Source organism: Sminthopsis crassicaudata, chromosome 6 (genome assembly GCF_048593235.1).
Source record: "Sminthopsis crassicaudata isolate SCR6 chromosome 6, ASM4859323v1, whole genome shotgun sequence".
NCBI lineage: Eukaryota > Metazoa > Chordata > Mammalia > Dasyuromorphia > Dasyuridae > Sminthopsis > Sminthopsis crassicaudata.
This window is the reverse complement of record NC_133622.1, coordinates 147,165,450-147,185,176: the sequence shown is the minus strand read 5'-3', so window position 1 is coordinate 147,185,176 and position 19,727 is coordinate 147,165,450. Positions and strand designations below refer to the sequence as shown.

General features: G+C 35.1%; 1 protein-coding gene across 1 annotated transcript; it reads left to right on the top strand.

The window, feature by feature from the left end:
* Positions 1 to 1,783: 1,783 nt before the first annotated feature.
* On the top strand, positions 1,784 to 18,881 carry LOC141545630 (alcohol dehydrogenase 1-like). The gene is made up of 9 exons (XM_074272754.1): positions 1,784 to 1,875; positions 3,517 to 3,618; positions 9,257 to 9,395; positions 11,263 to 11,350; positions 11,475 to 11,694; positions 11,895 to 12,155; positions 14,048 to 14,183; positions 15,866 to 16,004; positions 18,690 to 18,881. The coding sequence occupies exons 1-9, from the start codon at positions 1,837 to 1,839 to the stop codon at positions 18,712 to 18,714; spliced, it is 1,149 nt and encodes a 382-aa protein (XP_074128855.1). The 5' UTR covers positions 1,784 to 1,836; the 3' UTR covers positions 18,715 to 18,881.
* The last annotated feature ends 846 nt before the right edge of the window (positions 18,882 to 19,727 follow it).

The window sequence follows — 19,727 nt, the reverse complement described above, 5'->3', positions numbered from 1 at the left end:
GTAAATTGCTTAAATAGATTAAAGGAAAAATTAGAAATAATTGAATTCAGTAATTCAATGTTCAATAAACACAAAAATTATAAATTGTCTAAGAAAAAAATTCTTATTTGCTAAGAATTGTTGGAAAAACTGGAAACAGTCTGGCAGAAATCAGTTTCAGAATAACATATTATACCACATTCCACAAGATTCACAAGGGTTAGGTGACTTGAATAGACTTTTTTTAAAAAATAGAAGAAAAACAGACCATATACCATACATAAGGATAGGAGGTGAGTTCTTAACTAAATAAGGGACAAAACCAATTATAAAAGATAAAATAGTTTTGATTTCATTAAAGTGAACATTTTTATACAAATAAACTTAATGAATTATAGATAAGATGGAAATCAATCTACTGGGGGGAAAAAAACCTCTCATCAAATAACATTTATAAGATTTGAATACAAGCACACATTACTGAAATACATAAGGTTAAAGACTATTCCCAAATATTTTTTACTTTTTTTTAAAGCAACCTTATGAAAGAAAAAATAATGAAATACATATTAAAATAGCTCTGAGGTTTTACCTCACACAAACAAATTGACAAGAAAAAAAAAAGACAAAAAAACAGGAATAGTCAATGTTGGAGGGGTTATCAAAAAACAGGCACATGGAAACACATTTTTGGTGGAACTGTGAATTGATAACCACTACATAGAATTCCCAATCCCTCTAATTTTGTCCACCTGCATTTTGGATTTCCTTCTCAGGCTAATTGTACACTATTTCAAAGTCCGATTCCTTTTGTACAGCAAAACAACTGTTTGGACATGTATACATATATTGTATTTAACTTATACTTTAACATATTTAACATGTATTGGTCAACCTGCCATCTGGGGGGTGGGGAAGGAGGAGAAAAATTGGAACAAAAGGTTTGGCAACTGTCAATGTTGTAAAATTACCCATGCATATATCTGGTAAATAAAAACTGTTATTATTATTATTTTTAATCTTTAAAATAAAAAATTAACTAATTAATTAATTTAATTAAAAAGTCTTTGTTATAAGTCTGTTTCTCTGGGAAGGGGAAGATAAGAGATATGGGCTGGAAAAAAGATTATGCAAAGCCAAAAAAATCCCCCAAAATGTATATTTTTTAAAAAATCAAATTCCTTGAGAGCAGGGATTGCATTTGTAATTCTGTCACCAGCAAAAATTATGATGTTTGGCACATAGTTTTTAATAAATGTTTTTCTATTTATTTTTTCTTTCCCATTATATTTATTTTATCTTAATCTTATATCTTATATATCTTACATAATATATATATATATCTTATATAATATCATATCATATTTTATAATAGATCTAGAACTATAAGAGACCACTAAGACTATCTAACTCAACCCTCTTATTTTACTGAAAGGGAAACTGAGGCATGTTTGAATTAACTTTCCTGGAGTCACACAACTAATAAGTACCAGAAGTGGAATTTAAACCAAGATCTTCTAACTTCAGAACCAGTGTTCTTTCCAATAATCTCACTATCTTTTTATCTACAAAATATTTCCTCATTTTCTTTTTCTCCCTTCATTGGCTTCTTCCTCAGATTCCTTCTTAAGCTAAAAAATTTCTAACATGTCCTCCCCTCTTCTCCTTTCTTCTAACTTCTTTATGCCTCCTCTAGCATTCCTTTCATTCATCACTCATTTCGTCTCCTGATTTTCTTAATCTTTTAATAAGTATACAATTACGCAATATATCAAGGAGCTATAAATACACCGAAAGGTTTCTTCTCAGCAAGACAGATAGATTTTTGTTTTTCTGTGGTACATCTGAGGCAGAAAGATGAAGCAAGCCAAAGTTGGTGGGGAAACCACTGGCAAAGTAAGTATACATATTTCTATTGTATGTATTGTCATATTTCAGTTGTATAGAAAAGTTGACAGAGAAATGTCTCATTAACTGGAGAACTTTATCATATAAAATTATATCATATTGCTTGTATATGGAAGAATGATTGTTAATATATTGATGTATTCCTGATCATTTTTAGTCATTATTATAAAATGTGTATTTTATTACAATAAGAGCTCTTGCTACTTAGAGAAAACATTTGGTAAATTGTTTGAATGATATTTTGAAATCTAATCATCTCTAGTTTGCATTGATGTCATGAGAGGCTACTTAGAGAGCTAGGTCTATAGTCAGAAAGATCTGATTTCAGATCTTATCATACATACTAGTGGTTCATCCAAGGATAAATCACCTAATTTTTCAGAACTTTCAGCAAGGTAGAGAAGATATAGTATTAGGTTTGCAATTAAAGTAACCTGGTGTCAAATCCTGTCTCTATTAATACCTTTGTGACTTTGGATCTTACTTTCTCAATCTGCAAAATGAAGAATTGGATTGGGTGACTTCTAAATGTGCCTTCCAGTTCTAAATCCATGGCAGGAGAGTGGCTGATCTGCATTAGTGGAAGGAATTTCCAATGTAAGAGTTGCCTACAGTGATAAAATTACAGGTTCAGTCCCTTTCATCAAACTTCCCCAGAAATTATTATTCAAAGGGTCAGTAAGACATTTATTAGGCAAAAGAAAGTTTGGTAATAATAACTTTGGAAACGATTCTTATGGTTATAAGAAAATAAGACCATAAGAAAAGAAAGTATCACAAATAGTCCTGACCCTGGATAAAAGAAAGGGTATATAAAATTCAGAACAATTTTTTTAGGGGATTACTTTTCCTAATTCAAAGATAACGCCTATATTTTTATGATTGTTCTATAGTGGCAAAATTTTTTCTTCTCAATTTTGGAATGGGGTAAGAACTAGTAATCATCTTGGAAAAGTCTAGACTCTTGGTTCTCAATTCTGCTCCCTTGAACACTTAGCCAAGGAAAGGAATAAAGAGATGAGTCACTTATTCAAGGTAATCTAATTTACAAATGGTGGAATTAGGATGTGAAATTATATCTTCCGATTATAGATCTATTACTCTTTCCCATGCATAAAAATTGTGTGAATGAATGAAGGACACAACTGAAAAACTTTTAATCTGAATAAAATCCATCAACCAACAACTGTGGAAAGGAATCCATGTTCTAAATGTTGTACTTTCGCTACTTTCATGATATACTAGTATTCAGTGGTGTAGTGAATAGAACGCTGGACCTGGAGTCAGGAAGATCTGAATTCAAATCATGCTACCCTCTATCTGTCTCAGTTTTCTCATCTGTAAAATAAGGATAACTGTGCCTACCTCCAGGGTTGTTGTGAGGATCAAATGAGACATTATTTGTAAAAATACTTAGCACAATATTTGGCATATTACTATGCAACTTCATAACTACTTGTTTCCTTCCTTCAGAACTTATTTTTATATTTGTCCAAAATGTACAACTTAGAAAACCATTTCCAGTTTGAAAAAATAGCAAGAGACAGACAGCATGCCGTTAGTAAAAAGGGATGTCAAACATAATTTCAGTTTATATCAGGATCATGTTCTATTTTATTAATTTGACAGGTTATCACATGTAAGGCAGCTGTTGCCTGGATATATAATGCTCCCTTGTCTATTGAGGAGGTGGAAGTTGATCCACCAAAGGCTGGAGAGGTTCGAATTAAGGTAAAGTTGGTATTTATGATTATCTCCTAAAATTATAAACTTAATAGGAAATTTCAGGAAATGGAGACTTAGAGATTTTAATCTTCTATATGTATTTTTTCCATCATTCAAAAGTTCAAGAAGACTTCTGTCTCTTTAGACTGCCTCTCTGCCTCTGCAACCAACTGATCTAAGATCTTTATCATTAAACAGCCAATTAGGAGTCATATCCCCACTATATGCACACCATGAAACCCAGGGCCATTTTGTATGGCACTACCTAAAAAGGTATTATATGCAATTCCATTCAAATCAAGAAATGTTATTAAGCATTTCTATGTAGGAAGCACTAGAGAATATGAAAATATTTAAAAATAGAAAGTCTTTGCCCTCAAGGAGCTTTTACTCTATTGGGAAGATATAACATGGATAAAGACAAGGAAAAACAAGATAATACCTATCTTCATTTCCCCCAAATAGGTGAGACAAAAGTCAGAATATCTATACTTATAAAGCAATGTTTTCTAGTTACTAGTTACCAAGGGCAACTGGGTTGCACAGTGAATAGAGCACTAGCCTGGAGTCAGGAAGACTCATCTTCCTGATTTCAAATCTGGCCTCACACACTTGATAGTTGTGTGACTTTGGGCAAATCATTCAACCCTTTTTGCCTCAGATTCCTCATCTGTAAAAAGAGCTGGAGAAGGAAATGGTAAACCAGTCCAACATCTCTATCAAGAAAAACCCAAATGCATTCAGAAAGTTAGACACAACTGAAAGACAATTGCAAAACAGACAAGGAGAAAGTTTCTATTTATAAAATTTGCTACTTTCTCATAAGAGATAGCTGAATAGCGAGCTGTTCTTGAAGCCAGAAAGACCCGATTCAAGACTAATTTCTGACACAATTTGACTCTATGACTCTGAGTAAATCATGTAGCTGTATTCTAGGCAACTAAGACTATAAGTTGTGGGAAAGATATTAATCTGCATTGGCAGAGGAAGTTTCACCATCCTTCACCATCTGCTATACCAATGAAATCACAAGTTTATTCCCTATTTTATATATCCAACATCATCATTTATACCACACATTTTTCTTTAACCAAGATGGAATATTCACCACAGGAAACAGGTGTGAGTAATGACAAGGGATGAAAAGTTGAGTGAATTTTGATTTGCAAAAGTTAAATAAGATTTTAATATCTAGAAATCAATTTCTAGGATTTTCTGGTTCCCTTCTAATGAAACAGAAGTTCTGGGACTGGTCCATGGCTAGATATCAGTGAACAAGAAAAACAAAATTACATCTTTATTTTCCCTAACTTCTAACTGAAATTTAGCATTTCCTTCAATTATTTAAAAAGTTTATTCTGAGATGGGGTTTGTAGGCTTCAACAAACTGCCAAAAGTGGGCTTTCTGACTGATCTACAGGATTTAGACAATGATTAATCAAGACTAAATAATTAAAAGAGTTTTTAAAGCTAATTTCTCAGAAATATAATTCATATTCTTCTTTCTGGTATACTTTCAGCTGGTGAATCTGAGAAATCATCCACATGAGTTCTCCCTCTTCTTGTCCTATGCAATCTTGCCTGTTTCCTCTCCCAAATCCTTCCCCAACTTTGTCAAACCCCATTATTTATCTCAACTTCTATTCATGAATTGCAAAACAGTGCTATAGAAATAATGAAAGTGCTCATTCAATCTACCACAAATTCATGCTAGTTAATCTCAATGGAGCACTCATTATGGTAAGGCAATCCTCCATAATTAATTCACTCTGTCCATCACAGTAGTAATTTGAAATAATTTCATGCTTCTTCAAACCTCCTATTCTCTCAGCTGAGAATTTTTTTCTCTTATTCCATTAAAAAAGTTAAAGCCATTTGCCAAAAGTTCTTTCTCTCTTCTCTCTTCCTTCTCATCTCACAACACTCAGATGTCTTAGCCCACTACCACTTCCTTCATCTCTTATCTGTCATGAAGAAGTAATCTTTCTCTTGCCAAGTCAAATTTCTATACATATGCCCTTAACTCTATTGTATTCCATCTTCTCCACCAGATTTACCCCTCTGTCATCCTCATTCTTTTACTAATCATTAATCTCTCTCCAACTACTGCTTACAAACATCATCTTGTTTCCCTTATCCTAAAAAAAAAAAAAAAAAAAAACAACCCTCTCACTTCATGGATGTCCTCCATCTGAGTTCAAAAACTAATTCCAGAATCATAAAATGGAGGAAACAAAGCTAAAAAGTAATTTGTACGAAAAAAGATCTGACATTTGAGGGATAGAGAATTCTGGGAAGATGATGGACTAGGTCAGAAAATTCCAAACTTTCCAGATTTCTCTCACAAACAAAACAAAATTGTGCCTCAAGGAGAATGTAGATTGTTGAAAAACAGATAAGACTTGGGGCAGAATAGAGGATTCCTCCAGAGACAGCCAGAGCCTAGAAGAAAAATCCTAGGGCAGAAGTTTGGATGGTATGAATTATAAACATCTCCAAGCTAGCTTGACTAAAACAGACAAGCCCTGGGGAAAAGGGAAATGCCCTGGAAGTAGATTCAGCTCTAACCACAGGATCTTTTACCTCCCCAACAAAGTGAAGAGTTAGGTATCTGAGTCAGGGAAGATTGAGGGAACCTATGATGAAAATGCTCTGGACAAGAAGAAACTAGCATAGCCTTTGCAAGTGCAGAAGCAGTGGGGCAAGGGATATGCTGTTGCAGGTATTTACATGAAGATGGAGTTCTTGGATTGAGTTCCAAGCTAGAGAGAAGAATTAAAGGAAGACCTGAAGCCAGAGACACCATTCCCCTACTCTAGGATTAGAGATGCTTACATAAATGGATTCTTATTTAAAAAGAAAAAAATGAGCAGGCAAAGGAGAAAGAAGTATAAACAGTTTCTGTGGGAAAAAGAAAGTTCATCTTCAGAGCACGATACTGAAGTGCAAAAAGTCTTTCCTATCCCAAAAAGAAACATTAGATGTCTACCTAGTCAGAAAAAATTTATAGAAAATCTTTTTAAAATATTTTAAAAATTAAATGAGAGAGGGGCAGCTAGGTGGTACAGTGGATAGAGCACCAGCTCTGAAGTCAAGAGGACCTGAGTTGAAATTTGGTCTTTGACACTTAACATATCCTAGCTGTGTGATCCTGGGCAAGTCCCCAATTGCCTGGGGTGGGTGGGTGGGGAACTTTGATCTTTAAAAAAAAAAAGTCAAATGAGAGAGAGGAAAAACTAAAGAACAAAACAAAACAAATAAAAAACAAAAACAAATCCAAGAAAAACAAGATTATTAAAATATATATCAACAATTAAAAGAACTAGGGATGAGATCAAAAATATTATATCCAACAATATTAAGCATAATTGTGAAAGGGTAAAAAAAAATGGACACTCAATATACCAAACTTTCCGGATTTTGTTGCAAACAAATCTCAACTCAGTAGAAAATTTAGTATATAAGAACCAACATCAAAGACTCATTTTGAAGAATTCAATAAGAATAAACTTTGTTTTATATATGGAAAGCTAAATCATATCTCTAAGATTATCATTACAAATTGGGTTGTTAAAAGAAAGTTTGGGATAGAACTGAGTATGATGTGACAAAAAGCAAAACCATGTAAGAAAAGGTCAAAACAACAACTGTGCTATATGAATAAAGTACAAGAGCAAGAACCATCATGGAGGAATTAGATGGGGGAGGAGGGCTGGTGGTTCTGAAATCCTGCTCACATCAGGAATGAGTTTAAAAAAATAATATATACACAGCCTCCAAAATTTATAAAGAAATAGGGAGGGAAAGGGAAGGAATAGGATTAAGTGGGATATAGAAGAGTGTTTAGATTAATAGGAGTGGGATAAGGTTAATCACAAAGGGTTAAAAAAAGAAGGAAAAAATTTGAGGAGAGAGGATACAAGAGGGATGGGGGGTAATGGTTTAGTAATAGCAAAACAACTTAGCAAGTAGAAGTAGAAGAGTTAGGTTTAAGAAAGAAGAGATAATATGTTTATATGTATCCATATATGTTTGTATGTATATTGTGTGTATATATGCATGTGGGGTATATATGTGGGTGTATATGTGTGTATGTAAACATAATATGTACATATTTAACTGTAGCCTACTTGGATGATGTGGCAAGGGAGAGAGAGGGAGGAAGGAGGAATAAAGGAGAAAAAAAGAATAAAGAAAAAGTGCATAGCAGAGAACAAAAGAAAACCTACAAGGATGCAAAGAAAAGACAGACGGTTCTAAATGCAATGCCTTTTATTACTATAAACACTTTCTAGAAATGAAAATCTGTTGTTACATATTTTGAATCCTGTCATATATTCTGCTGTGTACATAATAAGGTTTTTTTTTCTGTTTCTATTCCTATTTTTTATTTGTTTTAAAATAAATAAGTGGGGGGAAAAAAGAAAAATGATCTGGGGGTTTCCGATGGACTTCAAGCTCAAAATGATTCAAACAATGTGATATAGTAGTTGAAAAATCTAATTCAATATTAAACAATAAGAGGTAGAGAGTATCCATGATGATGGAAATGAAGTATTCTGCCCTGGTTTGATAATGTTTGGAGTAATATGATCAGTTTTGATGCCCCACTTCAGGAATGGCACTGATAATTTGAACAGGGAAGGAGAATCAGCATTGTAAAAGCCCTTGCGTTCATGTCAGATGAGCATCCATGGAAGAGTTTGGGGATATTTAAACTAGAGAAGAAAAAATTGGGGGGTAGATGACAGCAGAGCTTATTTTAGGTAGTGAAGAAATTTCCATGAAAAGGAAATTAGACTAATTCTGGTTGCCTCCCAATTGTATGCGCTGGCTGACAATAAAAGAAAGCATATTAGTAGAATCCCATGAGCTGTATTTTTGGCACTGCAAACACACAAAATGCTTTGTAGTGTCAGTCACTTAACAAGCATTTATTAAGTGCTTACTATGAGATCAAGCAGGGCAGCTGATGGTGGAGCAATCAGAACACCAGGTCCACAGTCAGAAAGACCTGAGTTCAAATCCAACCACAGACACTCACTGTATGACCCTGAGCATGTTACTTAACCCTGTTTACCTCAGTTTTCTCATCTGTAAAATGAACTCAAGAAGAAAATGACAAATCACTTCAGAGTCTTTCCCAAGAAAACCCCAAAGAGGTTTAAGAATAGACAGATATGACTCAACAACAACAACATTGGGGTGTAGTATATAGCCTGTTTTATCAGCCATAATATGCATTAGGTCAGCTCTGTCTGAATGAGCTGAAGAAAACACAAGAAATTCATCAGAAGCAGAAAAGAATATATGGAATTTTCAAATAGCAGTTTTTTATTCTCTTTACAATCACATGCTTTCCCAACCTTCCTTGTTCATTCCTCAACCAAGGTGGAAAACAACCATCTGAGGATAACTGAGCCACCTAGCTGCCCCAGACTACTCAGTTTTTACAAACAAACATTCTGATAACAGAGAATAAGAAACTTTAAACTTTAACTTTAAACAAGTGTTGTAACAAGTTGTTTGTTTTTTTTTTTAATTATATTATACAAGTATACACTGTGGTAGGTTTCCGTAAACCTCCAAAAATATAGGAAGAAAATATTCTGCAGTATTTTATGTCATTTTAATTGTCATATAGGTTATAGCTTCAGGGATCTGCGGTTCAGATAACCACATACTAGATGGGTCAATTCCATTACATTTACCTGCAATCTTGGGACATGAAGGAGCTGGGATAGTAGAAAGCATTGGAGAAGGTGTGAGCACTGTGAAACCAGGTGAGTATGAAACCCAAAATGGTGTTTGATGTCAGAAGCTTCTCCTTTCCACCCCTCCAAAACAATCAACTTCTCTACAAAAAGGAAGGGAAATTTGAAGTACATTCACATATGTACAAGTCCATTATATGTCAGCTCTGGTAGAGATTTAGAGAGAAGATTATTAGTTTACTAACTCCTCTGTTAGATTACAAATGGGCTTCTATCTAATCTTTGGTCTTACACTCTTTTTTTCTTGAATAATACCAAGCAGAATGTAATTTCTCTCTCTCTCTCTCTCTCTCTCTCTCTCTCTCTCTCTCTCTCTCTCTCTCTCTCTCTCTCTCTCTCTCTCTCTGGCAATTTGGGTTAAGTGGCTTGCCCAGGTCACATAGCTAGGGAGTGATGAGTGTCTGAGGCCAATTTTGAACTCAGGTTCTCCTGATTCTATGCACTGAGCCACTTAGCTGCTCCTGTAATCAAAGTGAGGAAAAGAACAGTCCATTTGTGGTTGTCAGTGAATAACAGAGGAAACAGGCAGATGATTTGGATTCTAAAGTGGGAGAATGCCTCTGTAATTCCATCTTCTGGATGCCTTGGATAGCATGTGGACAGTTAGGAAACATGTAAAGGTGATCCAGTGGATAAATAGGGTGCTAGACTGAGTTCAAATCCAGTTTCTGAAACTACCTTTAAGACTTAAGTAAGGGGGGGTTTTCACTCACAAATCTACCAGTGGAGATAATTGGTCTCTCACTAGAAGGCAATACCAGGTTTTTACTAAATCCATCAGATTGAAGAATGAAAAACCATTGGTTGAAATGGTCCTTCTCAAGAGAAGAGAAATTATAGAAATCAGAAAAAAACACTGGTAAGTAGCATTAAATGCTGCAGAAGCATCAAGAAAGATGAGGTTTAAGAACAGGCCATTGGATTTGGCTAGTAAAAGAGAAATACAGGGGAAATCAGGTTCAAGTGAGTGATAGGATGGGGAGTCAAATTGCAAGGGGTTAAAAAGTAAGTGATAGGGAGAAGTGGAGGTCAAGAAATATAAACAACCTTTGAATTTGTGAAAGGGAGGAAAGGTAAAGAAGAATAGTTTAAAGAGATAGTTTAAAGAAATCTTTTACAAAAGATGTATGAAAAGATGTATAAAAGATGTAAAAGAGGGATGAGGTCTAGTTATGTTTAGCAGGAAATAAACCAGTTGATCAGGAAAGTCTGAAGATTAGAGAGTGAAAGTCTAGGGATGATTTTATGAAAAGGCAATCAAAGGACACCGGTAAATAATAAGGTAAAATGTACAAGCAGATGGCTTACAAGATCTAAGTTTTTTTACTTTTAACTTTTCTTTTTTATTTTAAATTTAGCAATCTCAATAAACACAAACATGTTGATAATATGTATAAGAACAAAAAAGGGGATTGTATAGAACAGTAAACATCTGGTTTGCATAGGGTTGTTGTTGGTTTTTTTTCTAATTTATTAGCAAGTAACAGAAAAGAGAGTGCCCAAAGCTATTAGCCTCTAGCTCAAAGTTTTTTCCAGGGAGTGTAAGTTACAGGCATTATTGTCATTTGTGAGCATATAATGGCTTTGAAAGGACTAAAGTGCCAGGGAATTGATGTTCATAAGACCAACATCTTCTTTTACATTCATGCAATCATTTGCATGGCCCAGATCAAGAAGATAATTGCTTCTTCCTAGCAAAGAACATTTCATTATAAATGCTAATTATCTAATAAGGTTTCATTTGAATTTTGTGAGTTTTTATTTTTAAATCCAATATATACAACTTGATGAATTATCCCCATATTTTATTTTGATGTTATTCACTTTTTCTCTCCATCCAGAGTAAGGGCTATTTTTTTCTGTTTTCCTCCCTTAGGAGATAAAGTCATATTAAGTGCTCTGCCCCAGTGCAGAGAATGTGACTCCTGCTTACATGAGAAGGGCAACTGTTGCCTGAAGGAAGAGTAAGTGCCTTTATTTCACCGATTTTGCTTACATCCATTTGACTTATTATTACATAATTTGACTTCTCCAGGGCTGATGCATCTCATTTATCTTTGTGTGGATCTTTGTGTCTCCATGAATTAGTATGTTTTCTCCAGTTGGACTGATGCTTGATGGTACCAGCAGATTTACATGTAGAGGGAGGAAATTGTATAATATTTCTGGAACAAGCACATTCACTGAATACACCGTGGTACATGAGATTTCAGTAGTAAAAGTTGATGATGATGTACCCTTGGAGAATGTCTGTATACTAGCCTGTGGATTCCCCACAGGCTACGGAGCTGCTGTTAATGCTGCAGAGGTGAGCATGTGTTGATGGGCAGTTCAGAAAGAAATTATTTTCCCTAATGAATGCTAAGACGTGACTGAATCGACCAAAATGGTCATGCAAGTAGCCTTGTAAAGACTCAGACAGACTGTGCAGAACATTTCTCCTATTTTGATGGTGCAGGTTTATTCAGCCCTAAAGTCTCACTAGGAATTTGTGTTCTTCATGTGCAGGTGACTCCTGGTTCTACCTGTGTTGTCTTTGGGCTTGGAGGTGTCGGCTCTGCAGTTGTTCTTGGGTGCAAAGCAGCTGGTGCTTCCAGGATCATTGGCATTGACATCAATGAAGGGAAATTTGAGAAGGCAAAAGCTTATGGGGTCACTGATTGCCTTAATCCCCGAAACTTCAAGAAGCCCATCCAACAGGTGGTGATGGAGATGACTGGACTTGGTGCTGACTTTACCTTTGAGGCTATTGGGACTACTGACACCATGGTATGTTACCTCCAGGCACAGGGGAAAATATGTTTTAGTCAACAAATAGCCATGTACTCAACTAATTTAACTTTATCAAAAAGTACTTAATATTAAGAAGATAAATTACAAACATGGGAAGTTACCTTACTTTGAATGTTTGGGAGAATGGAAAGTTTTTGAATCATTGTAATTACACTTTGTACTCAGTGATAAAACATTTTAATACACACAGATAAATGTAAGGAGCCCAATTCCAGATGAACCACTACATGGAGAAAGGGCTGTCTCCCACATGTGGCAGGGAGATAGCTCAAAAGGAAAAAGAATAGATTTCTCTAGCTTCTTCCTCCAGGCCCCTCACAAACAAATCCTTTTGAATTTTCCAGAAACACTGAGATATACAGATATAGCAGCTAACATTTTTTTAAATACAAGGGAGGAATGAAGTCAATTAATAGATTAATGAAATAAAAAGCATTTATTAAGTATCTACTTATGTTCCAGGTATTTACTAGGAACAGGTACAGAGAAAGCCAATACAGAAAGTATTTCTATTCCCTTTCTAAAGGTGAGGATGTACTGGAACCAGCTCAAGCCAGCTCACAAAAGCTGATTCTTAAATTTTCAGTGCATGCTTTTACATATATTCTTTCCCCCTGCACTACTTGACTCTGCGGGGAGGGGAAGAGGATTAGTTTCATAGTTTAGTTCAGTTCCCAGAAAGTATAATTCCAGTTCTAAGTTCAAAACCTCCTAAGGTTGGAGTCTCAGATACCCTACATTCTCAAAGTTTCCATACCTGTACTCCTGGCTCCAAGGTTACCATGACTCACTTTCAGGTCCATGAGGATCATCTCCAGCACCTGAAAATGAGAGTAAATAACGTAGAATAGAAACAAACACCACCAAGATCACTTCTTGGAGTCAGAGTCAAAAAGGGAATAAGGGAAGAATTTGCCTTTCCTTTTCACCAGTTTATTTCATGGCATCTAATTCAGCCAAAATACATAAGGATTACTGAAAAGTGTGTGGATGAAAAGATGGTGGAAAAGAGAGTCAACATCTTAGTCTTACCAGGTTTAAATCCCTCCAATCAATGGTAGGCAAACTAGGCATGCTGAAAACCATTTATAATAAATATTTATGCTGAAAACCATTTATAATAAAAATCTCTCTCCCTGTCTCTCCTCTTTTTCTCTCCCTTTCTTCTTTTTGTCTCTTTCTGTCTCTATATCTCTCCATGTGTTCTCTGTGTCTCTATCTCTCTGTATCTGTCTGTCTCTCCTGTTTTATTGTGTTCTTTCATGGTTTTCTATTTCTGGATCTATCATTTTTTTCTATCTCTTCAAGTCTCCATGGCTTCTCTTTTCCTCTCTTGCTGATTCTCTCAAGAGCAAGAAATGTAACAAAAAAAAAAAAAAGAAAAAGAAAGGAATACTAAAAGGATGGGAATATAAATAAAAAAGATGTGAGACAGAAGGAAACAGAGCAGGAAAATGAAAAAAAGTAGTAGAGAGAAAGAAGTAGAAGAAATATTAGAGACAATAGACATGAGAGGCATGAACTATAATAAACATTATGTCATATGCCTCAAGCAAATTAGGATGCAGAAAAATGAAGACCTGCTCCAGTTCTATAAAAATATATTTTCTTTAAAATAATGGAAATGAGGGGGAAAACACAGGCAAAGACAAGGAAGGTGACAGGGGATGATCCAAAATAAACCACTTCATTTGACATATCCAAATCAAGAAACAGAAGTTTATGACCTAATCTAACTCATGTGGCTCAAATGAAAATGACCTATACTTCAAATAAATTCTACTGGCTCTCATGGTAATGTTTCACAGTGAAACTCTATCTGATCAAAGATGTGACTGAAAGACTCACAATTATATTCTTAATTCTAGATTGCTGCTCTAGAGTCCTGCAACATGAGCTATGGTGTCTGTGTTATTATAGGAGTACCACCAGCAAAATCCCAGCTCTCTTTTGATCCAATGTTGCTACTGTCTGGCCGAATCCTCAGAGGGTCCTTGATAGGAGGTAGGGAGAAAAAAAAAAACTTTAAATAAATAGATATTTGAACTCTAACAAATCCATTTGAATTTTCCAGAAATACTGAAATATGCAGGTATAACAGCTAACATTTTTTAAATAAAGGAGAGGAATGAAATTAGTCATTAGGTTAATGAAATAATAAGCATTTATTAAGCATCTATTATGTCCCAGTTTGTACTAGGAACTGGTACAGAGAAATCCTATACAGAAAGTATTTCTATTCCCTTTCTAAGGTAAGATGCTGGAACCAGCTCAAGCCAGCTCACAAAAGCTGATTCTTAAATTTTCAGTGCACGCTTTTATACCTGTGAAATTAACAAATGTTATAAAACAGCACTTGACATTATTTTGTTTATTGTCTGGGCTTAAGAAAGTGATGGATAAATGTTAAATATGCAGATTAAATTCAAAATTGTGTCCTATGTATTTTTTTTTGAAGATTCAATTGCTAAACATTTGTGAGCACCTCCCTAATGGGTATTAGTACATTTTTATGTAATATTTATAAATATTTACATATTTATAAATTTATATATAATATAAATTCATAAATGTTGATTAGTATTGCATGCAACTTAAAATGGTTTTTGTCATCTAAAGCTATTCTTTATAAATAAATCAATCCATAAACATTTATGCCAGAAGACAAAGAAATTGGGATTATAATGAAGAATTATCTTCCCAGCAAAACTGAATATAATCCTTTAGAGGAATAGCAGAGTAAAGGCAGAGACATGACTGAATTTTCTCCTAAATTCCTTTAAATAATGACTCTAAGCAACTTCTAGAGCAGTAGAATCCACAAAAAGATGGAATGAAACAATTTTCCAGACCAGGACAAATTGAAAGATCAGCAGGAAAACTCTGTTTCAGACAGTGAGAGTGGAGCAGAGTCTAGCACAGGCTGTGCCAGCCCTGCCCAGACCCAAGCAAATCAAGAGCAGGTCTCTAAGACAACTGAATCAGTGGCAGCAGTAATGGTTTCCAGACCTCTCAGGTAACAGATGCCAAAGACAACTTAGAAGGTCGGCAGGCAATCTCTATTACCCCGGGTCAAAATGGAGCACAGTCCAGTGCAGACAGCACCAGCACAGCCCAATAAACCAGGAGGACCTTGGGAGCCACTGAATCAGCAGAAGCAGCAGTGACTTTTGGAGCCCTAAGCCCATAGAGGGGAATTCTGTTGCTTTGCCATACTTGGACCTGGGTCACAGGCAATTCCAGGGTGAGCAGGAACACTAGCACACCAGAGCTTGCAGCCACAGTGTAGTGGGGACCCCCCCTTAGTCCCAAATCAGTGGTACTGTACCCACTCACAAATTAGATCATAGGCCAGAAAACAGTAAATACCTCTTCTTAGATCATACCATCTTGGAAGAACTGAACATTTGCAAGAAGTATCTGAAAACAGAACAAAAAAGAAGCACACACACACATATACACACAAAAGAAAGTGAAAATATTATGTTTTGATTCGTATTCAGAACCAATTAGTTATTTCCAATCAATCAACATCTTGTGTTGTCTGGAAAAGAAAATGGGAAAAAGACTCTTATACTACTATCAATGGTTATTTCTCTGTTTATTATTTCTATGATATATTGACATTTACTTGATTCATTAGCCTTATTGTTCAAGAGCTAGTATTCTTTTTTTTTTCTTCATAGAGTATAAAACCAGAGACTGTACTCCTATGTTAGTGGATGATTACATGAAGAAGAAAATTGATGTGGACTCATTGATAACCCATAAACTGCCTTTTGTCGAAATCAATAAAGGATTTGACCTCCTCCGATCAGGAAAATGGTAAGGACTTTGGTCATCTTTGTGTCTGACATTACTTGAAAAAAGAAATCACAGTGAAAATGAGGAATCTCTTTTCATAAGATCCTAAATGAGTTAGAAATGGATGGAGAGGGTGATCTTGAAGAAGGAATCAGGCAATCATTTACTACTAATTTCACTACTCATTAGCAATATGAAGTAGCAAAGACTATTCTTTCATCTCTCTGTATCTCAGTTTCACCACTTAAAATTAAAAATGGGCATAATAATACCTATCTGACCTATATCAGAGGGTTCTTGAAAAGATCATGTAAGTAAATAAAAAGAAAAATAAAATTAAACATGCCATTTAAGTCTCTACCATTAATATTGGTGTTGTAAATCTAAAAGTAGAAGTAAACACATTTAAAATTGCAATTTAAATATGTTAAGATGTTCAGTGATAGAATTGTCTTAGTTCTGAAATGATTTGCAAGGTATGTGCAGAGGGAGGAGGTTCAAAACATAATGTCTTAAATGCCAAGCAGAGAAGTGTGAATTTTATTCTGTAGGTAATAGTGAGTCAAAGACTTTTGAAAAGAGGAGTAATGTAAGTAGACTTATGCATTATGCAGGAGGCTTGTTTAAGGATGGATTTGATAGATAAGTGAATCCTGATTCCTTCCTGCATTCCCTGGGTTCATATTCAAAGAAGAATTTTAGTTTTTTCTTTTGTAAAATGGGCTGGGACTATTTCATTCATGCTTACATGAATAAAAGATAGGACATCAAGAAGAGGTAAGATGTAATATATCCCAGGCAGAGGAAATTTAAAAAAAAAAAAAAAAAAAAAAAGCAAAAAGTCGACCCTCCCCTTAGTACCAAATCAGTGGTACTGTACCCCTCACAAATTAGATCATAGGCCAGAAGAAGAGTAAATACACTCATAAATGGGAAGAAGCACAGTATAAAAAGACTAACAAGATAGGAAATAGGACAGGAAATGTTTTAAATGCCACAGGATTTTATTTTAGATTCTGGGATAAAAGAAAGCCATTAAGAGTTTATTGAATAGAGAGGTGAGAGGGTCAGACCTGCATTTTATGAAGATCACTTGGATAGCTGAAGGGAGAAAGGTCTATTGTGAGGGGAAAAAAAACTTGATTAAGGTAGTCCAACCAGCATGTTATTGTAATAGTCCAAGCATGAGGTAATGAGGACCTATAGTGTGAAATCAGAGAAGGGACAATATAAAATAAATGTCACAAAAATAGAGCTAACAGGACTTAGCAAGAGGCTGATGGAAGAGGTTAGTGGAGTAAGAAGAGTAAAGAATGATACCCACATGGACAATCCTGGGTAACTGGAAGGATGATGATACCCTCACCCAAAAGAAGGGATTTAGGAAGAGGGGAGAATTTGGAAGGAAAGATAATGACTTCGGTTTGGAATGTGTTAAAATGCTCAGAATATCCAGTAGGCAATTAATTGGAGGTTCAAGACTGGAGATGGGAAGAGAGAGTAGGACTGGAGAAGTAGATCTGAGAATCATCTGCTTAGACATAATGACTTGAACCCAATTCTTTCTGATTCCAAGGTCTGCCCTCAACCCACAGTATCATACTGCCTCTTATGGACTAATTGGAATCTTACCATTTCAAACTCTGACATCATGCAGTCTAAGTTCTTTATTTTATGCAAAGTAGCTAGTGGGTTGTAGTAGAATCATTGCACTGAAAAATAGAACATCTGGCTCAAATCCTGGCTTAAATATTTCTTGATTATATGATTTGCATAAGTCATAATAATGTCTCTGGTTTCAATTTCATCATCAATAAAATGGGAAAATACAAATTTTATCTACTTCATAGAATAAAAAAATGCTTTAAAAACTTTAATGTAAATGGTAGTTGTTAATATTAAGCAATGATGAAACTGGGACCATAGAGATTCTGAAAGCTACCCAAAAGCCAGGTCTTTAGACTGGCAGTCTAGCCCACTTTCCACAATATCATGTCTGGCTCCTCTGGTTCCCAGTTACAATTGAAGACTTTAGACAAAGTTAGCTTTCTAGAAAATATGGGCCCTTTGTCACAAGGAAAACTGTGTAGAGAGGATACTCACTGACAATAACCCAGGAGCATCACCAGACTGGGAAGGGCAAACATTCTCTGTGGCTAAGAGAAGCACTATGTTTCTTCTACCTTTAGGATTCTCAGACTTTATTACACATTGTTTGACTTCTTGGACCAATAACATTCTCCTTGAAATGTTAATCTATTCTGAGATCTCTCTTTGTATTAGAAATGCTTTTCAATACAACACGCATACTAGAAAGTTCTGTGATATATTATTGATCTGTGCAGAGAATCCAGATCAGAGGAAAGAGGTTCAAAGGGGCTTCTGATTCCTTCCTCCATTGTTAAAATTAAGTTCAGTTCACTTTCCCCCTCAGGTGAAAATATATGTTCGTGATAGGCCAGAAATGAAAATGGAAGACAGGGATTGTACAGACTACTTGAGGATTCTTTTGCAATATAATTTTTATTTTATTTTACTTTTATCTATTAACAAGAATTTTATTTTCTCTCCTTTCCACTCAATTGAAGAGAAAAGAAAAATATAACTCTTGTAACAACAATGCATAGACAAGGAAAACAAATATCAGAATTGGCTATGTCTGGAAATATATGACTAAATAATTGTTTTTGTATTTTTGTATTTCAGCATTCGATGTGTCCTGTTGTTCTGAGATCCTACTGGATGAAAGGGGAATAAATATTCAAGGAAACATCCTTCTTGCTAGAATGTCATCTTCCCTAGAGACTTCATATACATCAGGACTAGTGTTGGAAATTTGGTACTTCCTAGATCAGTAGGAAATGAAATAAACTCCTTCTAAATATTATGCTCTTAAAAGATGTTTGTTTTAAATCTGCATATAAAGTTGACTCATGACTTAAAAAAGAAAAAGCATGGGAGCTGAGTTTTTTACAAGTTGGATCTCCTATAAAGAAAAGTTTCTATCAATTTAAAAATACTAAGACCCGTTCTTAAGTTAGTATGAACCCTGAGCTATATCATAAGGACTGCATTTGCATTTTCAGACTTTGACAGGAGTAATTGTAAGCCCAAAGCAAAGTCTTCCTTCTGCCAAGAATCCTGTGTTCTCACTTTCCTCATGACACTTCCTGTCTATCCAGATTTTGAGAATTTTACTAAAATTTAGCTGGCTGGTCTATCTTTTTCCTCATTCTATGGGAAGGAAACAAAGACCTCACCTCTCTTTCCCCTGTCACAAGCATGAGGAGTTTCTTTAAAGTCCTAGACATACCTCTGCTAGCACTTCAAAAAAATCTCACTTGTCAAAAAAAATTCTGGGACAATTTGTCCATCTAGGGCTCAATTTTGCTGTCACCTTTTTCCAGTCTGTCAGAGAATGGGATTTCACCAACACCCTGCCATTCTAGCTCCCACATTTGCACAAGGTTCTCCCATTCCTTCCTTAACACTGGTTCTCAAAACCCCTCAATGTGCACTTATTCCGCATGTTTTCAATATTTCCTTGTCTTTGAATAGATTGTATCCCAAAGCTGAACATTTGCTCTTGAGAGTAAAACTGTCTCATTTTTACAATGTGAATGTTCAGGGACCCATAAGAGTGCCTTGATACTTCATAAGTGATGATAAGTTAATTATTTTTAGGACAAACAAATAATCATTGTAGAGTTTATATGAGCTCAAATAATTGTGGGGAAAAAACCA